Here is a 19284-nt window from a genome sequence, read left to right as displayed (position 1 = left end):
CTCCCCACCTGATGAGACCTGAGGAAGACCCCTGAATGTTCTGTGGAGAACACAGAATTGAGGAAAGAATCATACGACATGATCTGACCAGAGTTGTTTATAACAGAATATGATTTCTGTGAAAAGTCAGAGTGAATAAAAGTGAACGGAAAGGTTAGCTAGGGAGCCATAGAAGTGTTTCTTTGAGATAGGTTTTGAACATGTAGATTTTTCCCCCCCAGATGTGTTTTGTTTTTGAACGATTGAAATACAAAACAGGAGACATGTATATCACTGATAATTTTTAATTTGTGCTATGGTTGACCATAGCATTAAGAACAAGCAGAAAAAGCTGATTTCATAACTTTAACAGCACTTAGAGCAACATCTTTCTTTAAAAGTATTGCAATTACAGACCTTAGGTCTAACAACTACATCACCATTGCTCAGTTAAAAGAGGCAGATACACAACATTTGGAAATCTTTTTCTGTATATAACTGGGAATTATGTTGAAAAGTAAGTACAAATGGTGGTAAAAAAAAGACTTTAATGACTTCTGCTTATCATAGTTCACATGAGACTATTTAAAAGTTCAAATACAGTTGTACTTTTTTTAGTAGGCTACTTTATAATAAAAATTAAATGAACTAAATGCTGTGAATAGTATTGTACATATTTTAAAACAGTTTTAAACTAGACAAGTATACAATTAGAAAATGTGATTTTTGAAAGCCATGAAATGAAAAATAGCAGTACACCAACAAGTACATTAAAATGAACCAGTACCATTAACAGTAAAGTTTAGCCTCAATTAGTTCTGTAGAAAGGAAGTTGTGGTGTGGTAACAAATTTTAGTACCTCTGAATCCAGAACATTCTCAGATGGCACCCACACTCAACAGTTCTCCCAAGAGATGGAACCTGGAGGGGTGGGAGTGTTGTTCCTGACAGTACTGAGCCTCTGTTCTTAATGCTGAATCATGCGGAAGCCCCTGCAGTATGCAGTGGAGCAGATGGTGGGGGCTGGATGGGCTAGAGAATACACAGATGATAATCTTTTCATGACCCTTTCAAAACACATTACAAAAAAAGGGCTGACTTTTAGTTCATTCAGCATTAAGAGTTGCACCATAGAGGCGTTTTTAATTTAAGGATAATCAGTAATAATTGGTTTTCTGGAGAGGATTGTATTGTAATTTTCAAGATGAATATACACCACAGAACAAAGAAAAACCATGGAATTTGTTAGAATTAACATACTGTAGTGACAGAATACACTGGAAATATGGATCAGATGGGCAAAATTTCACTGATTGCCTTTATGGGCAACACTAGATAGGATGCTTACACCCATGATTCAACAGTGGTTTTAGTGAACATGTTGTTATAGGCTTTTCTTTTTCATTTTTTAATACTAGAATATTCGAAGATAAATGCAGAGGTCACAGACACTAAAAACTGAACTGGAAGTAGACGCTGTCTGTGTAAGAGAGCTGTGACATAGCATGCAACTGAAAACGTAATCCCTAACCAATAGTAAAACCTAGTTTGTTTTTTGGGTCAGATCACCATGAGACACCAAAAGGAATGGACATAAGATTCTTCACTTGGCTGGCTGATAGCTAATTCTCTGCTGACGATAAATGTAACAAAATGGTTTTTTTTCAAAGAATGGGGTCCTAAGTGGGTTCATTTTTCCTGAGGTATTCTTTCCCTAACAAACCACTGTTATTTCATTGGCTTCACTGCTTCGATTTGTCAAAGAAAAAGGCACAGAAAGACTTGGCACTCAGATGGTCATAAATGCATCTGTATTGAACAAAGTCTTCTGCGGCAGTCCGATTTACCTACTCTGGATGTAATTTTTGCAGTTTTAACAAAATGTGCACTTTTTCTGAGGTCTAACATCTTCATTATTCTATAACATGACATAATGTCTTTTTATAAATCAAGTTGAAAAATCAACTTTTCTGACTTTAACAGTGGTCCAATTGGACATTACTAAAGAGATTAAAATAAGCTTATAGTGGCAACCAAAAAAGATGGAATTTTTTAAAATTATTTTTTAAAAGTGGTTTCACAGCAAAGATGCAACTCTCAATTTCTATACATACGTTGGTCATAAACTGTGGCTTGCTTGTTCCGACTTCTTTCCCTTGTGTTATAATATTGATATTTAATAGGAAAATAAACTACATAGACTTTTATCTGTATGCATCCATTTGCAAATTTCCTTACAAAAGAGGACAAAGCACATAGGCATTCACAAATCCTATGCCATTTCTGTTAAAACTGGTATCTATACATTATATTACAGTATTAACAATTTTTGTTCTACCCATTGGGTAGGATATGTGCATAATATGTTCAAGTTATATACAGCACCTTACAAATAAGGACATAAGAAAAGACAAACAACTGAAGAAGCACCATTGTAAGTGAGGCACAGCAAAGGTGGGAGCACAGAGTATGGCAGTGGTGGGGGCTTGGTTCCTCTGTCTACTGAAAGCAGAACATGAGACAACTTGGTTGCTTCAAAACTACTGACATGCAGAGCTCTCTGAAGTGATATGGATCCATATAATATGCATATTTCTCAGTATAGCTTTAAGCCCCACCACAGTACACATAAACAAGCATACAGAGGAAGGAAAGAAGGAGAGGAAGACAGTGCTTTCTTAGCAAGGCATCCCACTCACACACGACAGTTTCCTAATGCAGCCAACCTGGAAATCAGCAGCAGTAGCAGAAGCAGCAACAGCAACTGACTGTCTCATCCTGGCAAAAATTACACACTTGAACTATGTATGCAAAAGATGCAGCACTTTGGGTAGTAAAATAACCCAAGCTGAAATCTTGATTTCTAAAAATTCCTATTCCTAGGATATCGCAAGGCAGGAGAGTACTTTCCATTTTCTGTCCATGTCTCTGATCTCTGGATAGAAGGTTCTAGCAGCTGGCAGCAGGGCCTTGTTGGAATTCGTATGTTAGGTGCTGCAAAGCTGCCAAGACTATCATTTGTGTCTTGGGTGAAAGCAGTGTTTCTTAATCTGTGACTTTGGTGTGCCACTGTTAGATACAGCATTCCTAACATCGAGGAGGGGAGACTTGCCAACTTGTCACCCAATTGTGTTATTTTATCTAAATCTGCCAAGGCTATGGTAATCTAGGTGAATGTACGCAGAACAGGAGCCTGCATTCCTGTTCGTCAGCGAAGGTTGGGGATGTTGGTGGCCAGCGAGGAGGCAGGCTTGGGAGAATACGTCACTTACTGTACAAAGGCTTGGCGCCAAGCACTGGCATATTTCTGTTTCTAGTCACTAAGACAAAATCAACAAGTTAACAAAAACCAAATATCCTTCCCAGGCTTTTTTCCTTCAGACACTGTTAAGCTTTCAAAATTTTAAGAAAAATGAATGGCATACAAATTAGCATGCAGTTAATGTTGCTGTGCTAAATATAAATAGCAAACCTCAAGAAGCCAGCACCAGCGCAGCAAACACAAGACATGAGGCGGCTCAGAAGGACGCAGGAGCGAGCACCAACAGCACAGATGGACTTTGTTTTGAGAGCGGGAGCCGGACTGGGTGTATCTCTCCTACGGACCAGTATCTGGAGGGCACGACTCTTCCTAAAAGACTTCCTAGAGAAGAGCAAATGGATGGAAGATACAGGATCACCTCTGTCAGGAGGCAACCACTGGTTCTGAGAGGAAGGCGGGGATTTGAAAGGATTATTCTAGAGCAGAGAAGCTTTCTGAAAGTGCTTGCCTCTTGACACCTTCTCATGCTTACGAAGAGAAAGACGAAGATGAGCAAACGGAGATATTTAGAAGCTCGATACTCATCTGTGTACCACACTACTATACTGGTGTTAGGCCTCCAGTTTACTGTTGGCTCCTGTTTCCTCTCCCATAAATTTGAGTTAAAATTAGTGGATATATGTGTATCCTCATGACAAATCTTTGTAAGTTTTAAATATTCTCCTCTGCTATCTTGAAATTTCTTGGCTTGTGTGTCTGTGTGTATGTTTGGTGGGGGTATGCTTGACAAGCTTCTTTAACCCTAAATTTTGGTCACACACAGAGAATAGATTAGCTTTTTAAATGCATAATTTGTTCAGCAAAATCTATTTTGTACTAAGGTTGGCTTCAGTATCTGAAGAACACTAGCCTTTCTGAAAAAACAAATACATGTCTGAAGACTGTTCCTCTAAATGGGACTTAATAGGCCTTGGGTTTCATATTCTTGGAAGTCCCTGGGACAATGGACAAGTCACAGCAGGGTGCCCAGAGTACCAGTACCCACCAACTGTTCTTTTGAACAGTGCAATCTTTGTCTTGACATTCTACTGAAGTAATAAACCTATCAGCGATTGTCTAAATCACTGCTTCCTAAACTGGGCCCTCGGGCTCTGTAAGCACAGGCTTCTTGAATCTGAGGCCCCACTGTGCAAGCTGTGCCTTCACAATCACTCCTCTTCCCACACCAGGCCAGCGAGATGATGCGAGATGAACAGGTCAGCCACAGTCTTCAAAAGAGCTACTGATCTAAATCACCTTTTCTCTGTGTGGAAGGGAAACTATTAATTCATGACCTTGGCTTTTACACTAAGTCATTACAAAGTACCATTTGTAATGCTACTTCAGGACCATTCAAGTCACGGTTTCATATGTCACTGTCTTTAATAACTAACCTAAAGGGCACTTTTCTAAAGTGTCTGAATGTGAGAAACCTCTCTTTTGAAGGATAATTAAAGTTATTTGAACTAAATCATTGTTTTGCCAATACTGTGGACATCTGCAAAACTTTCATATACTTGCAAAATGACTAAGGAATTTACAAGTTTCTGACCTTAGTTCATTCTTGCAGCAGGTAGGAAAGTTAAGGATTGTAAAATCATTTTGAGCTACAGCTGTAGGGTGGGTTCACCCGCTTTATCAAAATTGCAGGCAAGTTTTGGAATGATGACATCGTTAGCTAACCCTGTCATTTTGCGTTTGAGGCACCTGACCAGTAAATTACCCTGAATCCCCACTAATGAGGTCCTGACTGGAACAAGTACTTTACTTGACAGGGTGAGATGAGGCTTCATGCCACAAAGATTGCCAGCTTCCTTCAAGCACAGGCTTGTGACCCAGGCATTGAGCTGGCCTGTCAGGAGGCTCTAGGGCAGTGGGAAAGGCCCAAGTCTCTGGTCCCGAGTCAAGGCTCCCAGAGCTCTGCCCAGTCTTGGAATTCCTACTGCAGCCCTCAGCATCCAGACTTCCAAACAGAGTCTGGAGTGTCAGTGACAACTGTTGCCCACTGCTTTTCTCTCACTTTCTACGAGTTTGACTAGTCCTGTGGATGTTACTGGGTGAAATGAATACATCTAATGAAGATTCCAATCCTCAAAACAAAACAACCAGCAACCTACGGACCAACCAAGAGAAGCATCAGGAAAGAGCAGAGGGCAGTGGACAGGGCTTGTATTAGGTTGGTGCAAAAGTAATCGCTATTTTTGCAATTATTTTTCTTTTAAACCGCAATTACTCTTGCACCAACCTATTAGCTCAGAACAGTCTTTCCAGCTCTCAGGCAACAGCACAAAGTCACCTCACTGAGAAATTGCCTTGGAGACCCACAGACAGACACAAACACACGAGCTGATTTGGCATTAAAACTGCAGTGGTCAGAGTCATTGAGTCATCATTCCAATCCATTCTGTTACATGCAGAAGCCAAAAGGACCTAACTTGCTCAGAGAAGATAAACCCGCCACCTGTGGTGCGGTATTGGTTGAACTTATTGGCTGGTGCTGTTATAAAAGCCAAATGCTTACTTCTGCAAAAGAAAGTTATTTATTTTACATAGGGACAAATGTTTGTAAATATTAGAAATATTAAAACTAACAGTATTTAAAATTAGTTTCTAGTTGCATTTTAACTGCATGTTGTGCTTTTTATCCTGTGCTTTTAAAGTTGCTCCTCTGCCCTGCAGTGTTTTGTAACTGACTATCCAGTTCTTGCCACCACTGCAAAGGCTGAGTGAACTCCCACAGGAGTTTGGGTTGTGAGCACTGCATTCCTCCAGGAATGAAGTGCAGTGTGTTACCTTGTTCAGCAATGTGGTATTGTCAATGCCAGGGGCTTCCTATGCATTAGGAACCCACTGCCAGCATCACTCAAACACCACAGCCAGAGGGCTGCATGGGGAGAGAGCCTCTTGAGCACTGACCAGCCGTCCAGGAGTGAACTATCCAGGTACAGAGAGAGACAGTGGGAATACACTGACAAGTCACATATTTCAACAGTATTAAAAATAACCACCTTGCATTTTAAATAATTTATTGCATAAAATAATGTATGTATCTGAGTGTATTTCATGCTACAGTGAAAAAAATCTAAGTGACTGAAGAAACTGCACTGCTGGAGGATGAGGGCAGCACTGCATGATACTGGGATACATAAATGCATGTGTCAGGTTCATTTTTAATAAAGTATGCAGCCTTAGTAGAGTAACCAACAAGTCAGAAATACTGGAATTAGTATTTCCCATCTTCCATCCAAAAGTCTCCAATACTTCAATGATGCACTGCTATCTGATGCAAATTCTTGCAATAATGACTTTCTTGATTTACATAAATCAGCATATGTGAGGCTACATCCCCAAACATCTTCCCTTGCACGATTATGCGGAGCCCTCCAGGGTATTCCTTGGGCCTAATAATAATCCACAGGTGAAAAGACAACATACAGAACTTCACGTAAAACAATTCACTCATGTATATTTTAAACATTAAGATAGTGCAATTTAAAAAAACACATCATCATAAAAACACAAATTAACTCCTTGCATTCATCTAGCTTTTCCACTTTATACCTTGGCACAAAAAACAGGAATTTTGAATCATATTTTTAAAACAAAATAAAAGTTCCACATCTTGGGAGAAAAAGCAAACTGGCCAATTCTTCCCCATGATAATACATAATAATGCTTCCGTCTTTATTCAGTTAATTATAAAACGGGCCATTCTGGCCTCTCTCTCTGCAGTCTACTTTCATAATTAAATAAATCAAATACCTCTGTGGGCTTAATTTCATGATATCTTCAAAGCATCCCTTTCTCTGTGTTCCCATGCCCACCCTTTTCCCACCCCCACCCCCATCCCGACGCCTGCCCCCAAATAAACACTGTTTATGGTCAGACAGGATGGAAGTTTGTATTATTTCAGTCTAGTTTGCATGCAATTCCCCTGAAAGAAATCAGAAACAAAGACCCCATTTGCACATTTGGTTTTACTTAGTTGTAGCATGTAAAACTGAAGAACACTGTGCCTGGGAGCAGAGGGGTGGTGCAGCCCTCTTCCCTCCTCGGTTTCTTTCTCCTCAACACAAGTGCACATTGGAGGATCAGACAAGATTTCCAGGCTTCCTGTCTTTGCCCTGGATGGGCACCACTGTGCTCCCCGAGATGTCCTGCTGAAATAACAGTCTGCTGCTTCTGTGCGCGTTGCTATGCTGGTGATGGAAGAAAGAGGCTCCTGGGTAGTGGCCCATCACCTCGCTATATGTCGGGGGAGGCCCCTCCATCCTCCCATTACTGCTGCAGGTGCTGGCACTTATGCCCGAATTGCTGCTGGGTGGGCACGGGCCCCCATTGTACACAGAAATGTCTATCAAGTCACTGTCGAATATGGTCCGGTTGGGCGGGGCCCTCACAGATTCTCGGTTGAGTTCCATCTGCTGTTCGGGGTCCCTGAGCTGCAGGGTACAGGGCCCCTGGTAAGGAGGTGGCTCTTCCCCATCAGACAGGGAAATGGTGGGGGGAAGGTCAATCTCGTGCTGCACGTAGGGGTAGGTGGGCTGGAAGCGGCTAAACCGATCTCTCTGGATAAAAGACGGTGCAGTAAACCTATCCCGTGAACGCGGGGCATACATGATCTGCAAGGAACAAAGGAAAAGCTTGAAGACATTCTTGACACAATAACGATCACGAATGTGATGATATAAAGAAAATTTACGCTTGGTCTGTTTTCTCACCCATCTGAAAACTTTCCCCCCAACAAAACAGGAAAACGCTATCCCAGAAAAAGAATGTAGTTTTCTTATTCCTCGTGATTTAAACCACTCACCTTGCCAAATTACAGTTTATTCAAGAGGGTTCAACAGTGAAGAATTGTGGTTAACTGAAAATTTGGGTTTAATGGGAGTTATTGTGTACATTATGTATGCGTTTCCCACCGGTTAAAGTAGAATACAATAGCAACTTCCAGAGTGCAGTAAACAGTGACATAGTGGAAGAATGCTGTGCAGACAGCGCTCTGGTACTGTCTACCATGTGACCTGGTCCAGGCCTCCATTTCTTTACCTATAAAGGAAGAGGACTGGCAGGCCTGCTTTCTCAGGTCCCTTCCAGCTCTCATAGCTATGATTCCTAAGAGTAGGGAGTAGCTCAAAATTTTCATGGTAAATGTGAATTACAACTTCACACCATGGTGCTTAGAATAGGTAGGGGGTACTGGGTCAATTTATGAATTATTTATAGGAGGCTGTTGCCCTATCAATTACTTAGAAAAATATGAAACAAGAGACTTCTTTTTCTTTCTGGTTTCTAAACTTTAACAGTTATTTCTTTCTAGATAAAGTATCCTGTACCTATTTTTAGTAACTGACATGAAAAATGTTTTGTATTCCAAAGTAAATATGATTATAGATTTTTTTTTCCAAAGTGAATTCTACATAATTGTCTCATCTATTTCACCATCCATTCTGCTAGAGGAAAGATTATATATATATATATATATATATATATATATATATATATATATATATATATATACATCCCCATCCATCCATTGACTTCTCTCATACCATATTCTTAACTTAAAGGCAAAAAAACTATGTTTTTTAAACATAGTTAAAACATATTAGAGATGTGGAAGTGAATCATGTTATATTTATAAACTATGTCCACATCTGCCAAGCCTCATTATTATCAGTTTATAGGATCATGTAAAGATCAGTGATTCTCAACCTGTTTTCTATAAGAAACTTTAGCACAAATAATCTCTAGAAGATTCTAGGTTGCTATGCTATAATACATTTAACTTTTGCACTAATGTTGTGCCAATGTTTTATTTCCCTCCTCCCCTCTCCTATGCACATCGGGTTCAGTAGCTTCCTCCTGCCACCCACAGGCCTCCCTTGTCCAACTCCTTACCTCCGAGGTACCTGGCCGAGGACCGGAGGTGTCTGAAGGCCACAGGCACCCTTCCTGGTGGCGGGTGGGGGGGAGGGAGGAAAGAAGGTCACAAGAAAATAATCAGTTTCATAACAGCAGCACCTAAAATCAAGGAACTACATTCCTTTTTGACAGTAACAGACCTGTTTAAAACAGAACAACAAAGAATTGTTTCTTTTTTTTATGCTGAAATCACAGTGAGATTTGTGACCAAAAAGAAAAGTTAGAAATTTTAGGTCTCTGCCAGATTTGAAATAGACTGGATTTGAAATAGATTTGAAGCTAAACATCTTTCAAATTATCTACTTGTGTGTTTGAAATACATTTAAATGTCATCAAACAGTATTCAGTCACACCTAGATTTGGGTGGATCTGTGTGAATTAATCTCTTATACGGAGGCCTACCCCATGCTGGCCAAGTGCCAGTCAAGGCTCTTCTGAACTGTGACTTGGCTTTGAGTTAAACAGCAGCAGCAGAAGAAAAGCACTGCCCTGCCATACTGGTTGGCTTTCAAAGTGAAAACTGTTTCCAAAGCCTGAAGGACCTTCAAGCATCTTCTAGTCAATTTATTCTTCAGTCCACATATTCCCAAGGCAGATGGAACTTGATATCTAGTTGCTTAACATCTTTTTTTCAAAAATGTTTGGCCACACTGGCAAGATGACAAGCAAACAGTAGGCGTTATTAAGGGTCATTTCTAACACCATAAACTTGTTTAAAAAGCACTACAATACGTCATCCCTTTTGAACCCAAATTGCTGGCTACTGGCAAGGGACTGTTGGGCTATTAGTTAAAGGCTTGTTACTATAATAAAGAGAATAAGGACTATGGGTGAGGGGGGCAGCTGTCTGTATTTTTGGATTCCCAGGAATATTTGTACATGACCTTGTGCGATCACTGAGCCTCCTGAGAGTCAAAAAGGGCCCACAAGTAGACCTGAGAGGTAAAACACCCCTAAGTCTCTCTTGCTCTCTTTTGTAGGCCAGTATTCTAATACAAACATCCCCTTTGATGTTCAACAGGGTGTTTGTATAGTTCATACAACTTGTTCCTAAGATACAGGATATCATGGACTTAGCTGCAAAAATCTGAACAGACCCAGTAGCATTTAGAGGAAGTTTGGTCTTAAAGTTTGACTATAAAATTATGTGATGGGCCATTACAGCTCTGGCCTGGCTGAGGTGATAGACCTAATTGAATCTAACGAAGTGGCTGACACACACTCAGAAGCAGCCTTTCACCAGCCAAGGCAGCTTGCATAGCACTCAGGTCAAAGTGAAATAATCACTACAGTTCTGGGTTATTGCAGCAACTTTCATATTGAAAACGACATAAAAACTCATCCTCGGATGTTTCCAAGACTTATAATTCTGCCCTAGCTCCTCTTTCTTTCTTGATACTGGAGCTCAGTGACTTCTGCCTACCAGCCACCTCAATGATACCAGCTCTAATCTTACAGCCAGAGGACTGCCACCAGGAAACAGCAAAAACAGCAGATTAAAGCACAGTGTGGAGCATAATGGCCAGAAATAAAACCACCAAATGTAGTGAGAGGGAAGTGACCCAGAAGTAGGTGGTTGCACATTTTCTGGAAATGGCAATAACCATCCTCAATGGCTTTAGTCCCCTAAAAAGTAGCAAAACTGAAAAGGTGCCTAAGAGATTAAGCCTTGTGCACACACAATCTTATATTTCACATCTACCTCCTTGTTACTAAATTCATTGGGCACTTTTTGGCCCTAGTCTCACCTGGCCTCCCAGTAACACTGGGCTCTCTCTTCTTGATCTCAGTGACATCATTCCTCCTGGTTCACACCCTGACTTCTCTGGCCATTTTGCTCCTTGGTGGGCTTAATGCATTTGGTTAAATGTTGCATTTTGGTTAAATGTTGGAGTTCCTTAGAGCCTGTCTGGGGCCCCTCTTCTCTCACCAAGGTCTCCCTGGGCCACCTCATTCCCTCCATAGCTTACAGGGACATCCTCATGGGGATGGGTCTATCTCTGGCCCCACCTTCTCCCATGAGCTCCAGATGCTGTCCACTGAGGAAATCATGAGTGTAAATATCAGCAGAGCTTCCCTACGTCATGCACTGCTCCTTCTTATGTCACGAAGTGAAAGCAGGGAGAGAGTAGGCAGGTTAAAAGAAACAACAACTTTATAGCATTCAATTTTGTGACAAACTTTTATTTTCTCTTGGATCTTCTTTGATTTACTAAAATGAAATCTTTATTGTTAATGAATATATTATTTGTCGTTCTCCTGCTAATTTAGTCACTGTCAGGCAATCACTTATGTTTGACCATTTCTGAGTAGGGTGACAACATTTTTCTTCTGAATCTGTAAGTTGTAGGCAGAGCCTGCAATGCAGTAAACATGCCAAGGGAGAGGCTTTCCCTTGTAACTGTCACCCAGCCTACATCCACCAAAAAGCACAACCACAGTACACACACGAGTGCACACCGACATGTGAGTGCACATGTGCAGTTTGTCTGCTATGCTAAGTACACTTTGAATCAATGACTTCTGGTGCTCTGGCTTCCCTGACGTAGCCCTGGAAGTCGCCTCTACAAGCCCTCTGGTGAACACAGCCACTGGGCCCCAGGCCAATGAAACCCTCGGAGCACCCTGAGTTGCTGGCTGGTCATCAAGGGTCTCTACTGAATCTACGTCTTGTTGGAAAGGGACGCAGGACAGCTCCAAATCTTGGAGGCTTAAAGACATACATTTTCAGACTCCTTTATACTCGAGGAATCTGCTTTGTATTTTCCTCCTTCTGAATGGTCAATGAATAACCAGACTGACAGAAAAATTTTGACAAGACAGAATCTGCTTGACACTAAAACACCCGTATTAAACATTTTTTTTAAATCAATCTTCCAAATGATTGTCTTTATGATGCCAACAGTGTTATTTTCAAACTTGGAAAACAGACCTGAATTATTTTCTGTTTAAATCTGACTATCTGGCACTTTTTTAGGGGTGGGTGGTGAGTGGGAAATCAAAATTGACTTGTCTTCTTTTTTTATTAAGGTAAAACATACATAACATAAAATTAGCAATTTTAATAATTTAAAAGTGTACAGTTCTGTGGCATTAAGTACATTCCCTTTGTCATGCAACAATTACCACCATCCATCTCCAGAACATTTTCATCTTCCAGAACTAAAATGCTACACTCATTAAACACTAACTTCCCATTCCTTTTTCCCCTCAGTTCCTGGTAACCACCATTACACTTTCTGTCTCTATGAATTTGACTATTCTAGGTACCTCATATAAGTGGAATTATAAAATATTTGTCCTTTTGAGGACACATACAATATTGTGTCCTTATTTCACTTAGCATAATGTCTTTAAGGTTCATCCATTTAATTAAAAAGAAGGTTCATCCATATTGTAGCGTGTGTCATTCATTTTTTAAAGCTGAATAATACTCCACTGTGGGACCAGACCATATTTTATTCATTCATTCATTCATTCATTCACTGATGGATGGTTTAGTTGTTTCTACCGTTGGGTTATTGTGAACAATACTGCTATGAAGAAGGGGAACACAAGTATCTCTCTGAATCTCTGCTTTTAATTCTTGTGGGTATATATATCCAGAAGTGGACTTGCTGGATCATAAGGTAATTCTATGTTTAATTTTTTGAGGAACCACCACACTGTTTATAGTGGCGGTTCCATTTTACATTCCCACCAGCAGTGCATGTGGTTTCAATTTCTTCACATCTTTGCCAATATTTGTTGTTTTCTTTTTCTTTGAGGATAGTCATCCCAATAGGTATGACGTGGTATCTCATTATGATTTTGAACACTAATCATACACAAATCAGTCAGGATTCTTCAAAGAAACAGAACCAATAGGGAGTATGTGTGTGTGAGTGCGTGTGTGTATGTACACACATTTATCTTATCTTTATCTATCTATCTATCTATCTATCTATCTATCTATCTATCTATCTATCTATCTATCTATCTATCATCTATTATAGAAATTGGCTCATGTGGTTATGGAGCCCCACAATCTGCCATGTGCAAGATGGAGAACCAGGAGAACTGGTGGTATAGTCCAATCTGAATCTGAAGGCCTGAGAACTGGGTGTCACCAGTGTAAGTCTTGGACTCCAAAACCCCAAGAACCAGGAGCTCCAATGTCAGAGGGTAAGAGAATCGTCCCAGCTCAAGAAGAAAGAGAGACATTTGCCCGTCCTCCGCCTTTTTGTTCTATTTGGGTCCCAAGGAATTGGAAGGGGCCCACCCACATTAGTGATGGCAGATTTTCTTTATTCAACCAACTGAGTCAAACGTTAATATCTTCTGGAATTATTCTCACAAACACATCCAGAAAAAATGTTTTACCAGCGATCTGGGCATCGCGGAGCTCAGCCATGTTGACATGTAAAATAAGTCATCACAATTAGTGATACTGAGCTCTTCTCATATGCTTATTGGCCATTTGTATATCTTCTTTGGAGAAATGTCTATTCAAGTCCTTTGCCTATATTTAAATTGGAATGTCTATTATTTTGTTGTTGAGTTGTAGGTATTATTTATATATCCTAAATATTAGTCCCTTATCAGACATATGATTTGCAAGTTTTTTTCTCCCATTTTGTGAGTTGCCTTTTTCATTCTCTTGATTGTGTTCTTTGACAAATATAAGTTTTTAATTTTTGAAGTCCAATTTATTATATATCTTTTGGTGCCTGTGCTTTTGGTCTTGTATCTAAGAAATCATTGCCAAATCCAACGTCATGAAGTTTTTTTCTCATCGTTTTCTTTAAGAATTTTATAGTTCTAACTCTTACACTTAGGTTTTTGATACATATTGAGTTAATTTTTTTGTATATGGTATAATATAAGATATGGGTTTAATGTCATTATTTTGCATGTGGATATACAGTTTTCCCAGCAGCATTTATTTATTTATTTATATAGTGGGGTGACAATTGTTAGTAAAATTACATAGATTTCAGGTGTACAATTCTGTATTACATAATCTATAAATCCCATTGTGTGTGACCACCCAGAGTCAGTTCTCCTTCCATCACCATATATTTGATCTCCCTTACCCTCGTCTCTGACCCACCACCCCCTAACCCTCTGGTAACCATTAAACTATTGTCTGTGTCTAAGAGTTTTTGTTTCTCATTTGTTTGTCTTGTTCTTTTGTTGTTTTTCATTTATATAACACATATCAGTACAATCATATGGTTCTCTGCCTTTTCTGTCTGACTTATTTCGCTCAACATTATACTCTCAAGATCCATTCATGTTATTACAAATGGTCCTATTTCATCTTTTCTTACCGCCGAATAGTATTCCATTGTATATATATACCACAACTTCTTTATCCATTCATCTATCAAAGGACATTTTGTTTGTTTCCATGTCTTGGCCATTGTAAATAAAGCTGCAATGAACATTGGAGCACACGTGTCTTTATGGATAAATGTTTTCAGATTTTTTTGGGTACATATCCAGGAGGGGGATTGCTGCATCATATGGTAATTCTACTCGTAATTTTTTGAGGAACCTCCACACTGCCTTCCATAATGGCTACACCAGTCTGCATTCCCACCAACAGTGTATGAGGGTTCCTTTTTCTCCACAGCCTCTCCAACACTTGTTACTATTTGTCTTGTTGATGATAGCCATTCTCACAAGGGTGAGGTGATATCTCATTGTAGTTTTTATTTGCATTTCTCTGATGATAAGTGATGTTGAACATTTTTTCATATGTCTATTTGCCATTTGTATGTCCTCTTTGGAGAAATGTCTCTCCAGGTCCTCTGCCCATTTTTCAATTGGGTTGTTTGTTTTTTTGTTGTTCAGTTTCACCAGTTCTTCGTATATTTTGGATATTAGCCCCTTATCGGAGGCACTGTTTGCAAAAATTTCCCATTCAGTTGGTTGCCTCTTTATTTTGTCGATGGTTTCTTTTGCTGTGCAGAAGCTTTTAAGTTTCACATAGTCCCATTAGTTTATTTTAGCTTTTACTTCCATTGCCTTTCATTCAAATTCATAAAATGCTGTTTGAACCCAAAGTCCATAAGTTTTCTTCTGTGCAGTTTATTGTGTCAGGTCTTATGCTTAAGTCTTTGATCCATTTTGAATTAATTTTGGTACATTGTGACAGATAGCAGTCCAGTTTCATTCCTTTGCACGTGGCTATAAATTCTCCCAGCACCACTTATTGAAGAGGCTGTCTTTTCTCCATTGCATGTTTTTCACTTCCTTGTCAAAAATTATCTGTCCATATTTATGTGGCTTTATTTCTGGGTTCTCATTTCTATTCCGTTGGTCTAGGTGTCTGTTTTTCTGCCAATACCATGCTGTTTGATTATTGTAGCCTTGCAGTACAAGCTAAAATCAGGGAGTGTGATACCTGCAGCATTGTTCTTTTTTCTTAAGATTGCTTTGGTTATTCGGGGTCTTTTGTGGTTCCAAACAAATCTGATGATTTTTTGTTCTATTTCTTTAAAAAATACCCTTGGGATTTTGATGGGGATTGCATTAAATCTGTATATTGCTTTGAGTAATATGGCCATTTTAACTATGGTGATTCTTACAATCCATGCGCATGGAAAGTCTTTCCATTTCTTTGTGTCTTCTTCAATTTATTTAAAAAATGTCTTAAAGTTTTCATTATTTAGGTCTTTCACATCCTTGGTTGAGTTTATACCTAGGTATTTTATTCTTTTTGCTGCAATTGCAAAAAAAATTCCTTTTTGCATTTCTTTTTCTGAGATTTCATTGTTAGTATATAGGAATGCAATGGACTTTTGTACGTTAATTTTCTAGCCAGCAACAATACTGTATTCATTGATTGTTTCTAATAGCTTTTTGGTGGAGTTCTTAGGGTTTTCTATATATAGCATCATGTCATCTGCAAAGAGTGACAATTTAACTTCCTCATTCCCAATTTGGATGCCTTTTATTTCTTTCTCTTGCCTGACTGCTCTGGCAAGGACTTCCAACACTATGTTGAAAAGCAGAGGTGATAAGGGACAGCCCTGTCGTGTTCCTGAACATAGAGCAAAGCGCGTCAGTTTTTCACCATTCATTATGAGTTTTACTGAGGGCTTGTCATAGATGGCCTTTATTATGTTAAGGTATTTTCCTCCTATACCTATTTTATTAAGTGTTTTAATCATAAATGGATGTTGTATCTTGTCAAATGCTTTTTCTGTATCAATTGATATAATCATATGATTTTTGTCCTTTATTTTGTTTATGTGATGTATCACATTGATGGATTTGCAGATGTTGAACCATCCTTGTGCCCCGGGGATGAATCCCACTTGGTTGTGATGAATAATCTTTTTAATGCATTGTTGTAGTCCATTTGCTAGAATTTTGTTTAGGGTTTTTGCATGTGTATTCATCAGAGATATTGGTCTGTAGTTTTCTTTTTTTGTGTTGTCCTTACCGGGTTTTGGTATCAGGGTCATGTTCACCTCATAACATGAGTTAGGGAGTACTGTCTCTTCTTCAACTTTTTGGAAGCGTTTGAGCAGGATTGGTATTAGATGCTCTTTGAAGGTTTGGTAGAATTCACTAGTGAAGCCATCTGGTCCAGGACTTTTGCTTTTGGGAAGGTTTTGAATGACGGATTCAATTTTGTTACTGGTTATTGGTCTGTTTAGATTTTCCATTTCTTCATTGTTCAGCCTGGGAAGGCTATATGTTTCTAAGAACTTGTCATTTCTTCTAAGTTATTGAATTTGGTGGCATATAGTCCTTAATAGTATTCTTGGATGATCCTTTGTACTTCTGTGGTGCCCGTGATAACTTCCCCTTCTTCATTTCTGATTTTGTTAATTAGTGTCTTCTCTCTTTTTATCTCAGGGAGTCTAGCCAAGGGTTTGTCAATTTTATTAATCTTTTCAAAGAACCAGCTCTTTGTCACATTAATTTTTTTCTATTGTCTTTTTGTTCTCTATTTCATTTAGTTCTGCTCTGATTTTTGTTATTTCCTTTCTTCTGCTGACTTTGGGTATCACTTGTTCTTCTTTTTCTAGTTCTTTAAGGTGTAACATGAGGTTATTTATTTGGGTGTTTTCTTGTTTCTTGACATAGACCTGTAATGATGTTTTGATCTCTCCTCTAATTTCTCCTTTGACCCGGTCGTTCTTTAAAAGTATGTTGTTTAATCTCCATGTATTTGTGTTTTTTCCTGCTTTCTTTTTGCAGTTGATATCCAATTTCAAAGCTTGTGATCAGAGAATATGCTTGGTATGATTTCAATCTTCTTAAATTTGCTGAGGCTGATTTTATGTCCCAATATATGGTCTATCCTTGAGAATGTTCCATGTATACTAGAGAAAAATGTACAGTCTGATGTTTTAGAATGAAGTGATTTATATATGTCAATTATGTCCTTTTCATCTAGGGTGTCACTTAGTGCTTCTATTTTGTTATTTATTTTCTGTTTGGATGATCTATTTATAGCTGTCAATGATGTATTTAAGTCCCCTAGTATAATTGTGTTATGGTCAATTTCTCCCTTTAGTTCTGTTAGTAGTTGCTTGGTATATTTCGGTGCTCCCTGATTGGGAGCATAAATATTAATGACTGTTATGTCTTCTTGTTGTATAGTCCCCTTTACCATTATGAAATGTCCATCTTTGTCTCTTGTTACCTTTTTCACCCTGAAGTCTGTTTCATCTGATATCAGTGTGGCTACACCTGATTTTCTCTGGATACCATTTGCTTGGAGTGTCAATTTCCACCCTTTCACTTTGAATCTATGCTTGTGTTTGTAGCTGAGATGTGTCTCTTGTAGACAGCATATGGTTGGGTTTAATTTTTTGATCCAATCTGCTACTCTGTGTCTCTTTATTGGTGAGTTCAGTCAATTTATATTTAGGGTGATTATTGATATGTGAGGATTTCCTGTCATTCTATCTTTAGTTTTCTGGTAAGGCTGTGTCTCCATTGTTTCTTTGCCTTTTTGTTCTATTTTTATCTATTATTTCTGTGTGATGGTATTCTATGATGTTTCCCTCTGTTTCTTCTTTTATTACAGTATATATTTCAGTTCTGGATTTTTTTTTTTTGAGTGTTTATCCTTAAGTTTATGTAAAAGAAAGTTTGATATTTAGAGTATTCCATTTTCTTCAGCATGCTTACTTTCTCCATTCCCATATTCTGGTTCAGGCCTACTTTCCTCCTTTTTATGTTTTGGTTGCCACAAATTGTCCCTGTTGATGGTGGTTGAATAGCCTCCTTTAGTATTTCCTGTAGTGCAGGTCCTGTATTAGAAAATCCCCTAAGCTTCTGTATGTCTGGAAAGGTCTTTATTCCTCCTTCATATCTAAGGGATATCTTTGCTGGGTATATTATTCTTGGCTCATAATTTCTCTCTTTCAATAGTTTGAATATTTGGTTCTACTCCCTCGTGGCTTGTAGAGTTTCCGCTGAAATATCTGATGATAATCTAATGGGCTTTCCTTTGTAGGTTACCATCTTCTTTTCCCTGGCTGCCTTGAGGATTCTTTCTTTATCATTGATTTTTGACAACTTCAATACAATGTGCCTTGGAGAAGGGCTGTTGGGGTTGAGGTAATTAGGTGTTCCATTTGCTTCTTGGATACAAGGATCCAATGCTGTCCACAAGTTTGGGAAGTTCTCATCCACAATTTTTTGAATACATTCTCTGTTCCCTTCTCTCTCTCTTCTCCTTCTGGTATGCCCATTATTCTTATATTGCTCTTTCTGATGGAGTAAGATAGTTCTTGTAGAGTTCTTTCATGTCTTTTAAGTCTCAAGTCTCTTTCTTCTTCCATCCATGTAATTTCCAGGTTTCCATGTTCCATGTCATTGATTCTTTCCTCCATCTGTTCAACTCTACTACCTAAGCTGGTTATTTCATTCTTAATTTCCTTTATTGAGTTCTTAATCTCCAGAAATTCTATTTGGTTCTTTTTAAGAATTTCAATCTCTTTCGTAAAATGCTCACGTTGTTCTTTGATTGTGTTTCTGACTACATTAAACTGCCTTTCTGTGTTTTCTTGCATCTCGTTGAGATTTTTCTGAACTGCAATCTTGAATTCTCTGTAATTTAAGTCGTA

General features: G+C 38.8%; 1 protein-coding gene across 3 annotated transcripts in view; it reads right to left on the bottom strand.

Moving 5' to 3' along the window:
• Positions 1-271: 271 nt before the first annotated feature.
• LDLRAD4 (low density lipoprotein receptor class A domain containing 4) overlaps positions 272-19284 on the bottom strand; it is a gene marked incomplete at its 5' end in the record, with an annotated part of 627426 nt that continues 608413 nt past the window's right edge. For all 3 annotated transcript variants that reach the window (XM_081078517.1, XM_081078518.1, XM_081078519.1), the window contains 2 exons: positions 272-7902; positions 9182-9235. In XM_081078517.1, coding sequence (XP_080934643.1) covers positions 7372-7902; positions 9182-9235 — 585 coding nt within the window. In that variant the 3' untranslated portion in view covers positions 272-7371. The remainder of the gene's footprint in view (positions 7903-9181; positions 9236-19284) is intronic.

Source organism: Rhinolophus hipposideros, assembly GCF_964194185.1.
Source record: "Rhinolophus hipposideros genome assembly, chromosome: 17".
Taxonomy (NCBI): Eukaryota; Metazoa; Chordata; class Mammalia; order Chiroptera; family Rhinolophidae; genus Rhinolophus; species Rhinolophus hipposideros.
Note: the sequence above shows the minus strand (reverse complement) of the source record. Positions and strands in the feature narration are given on the sequence as shown.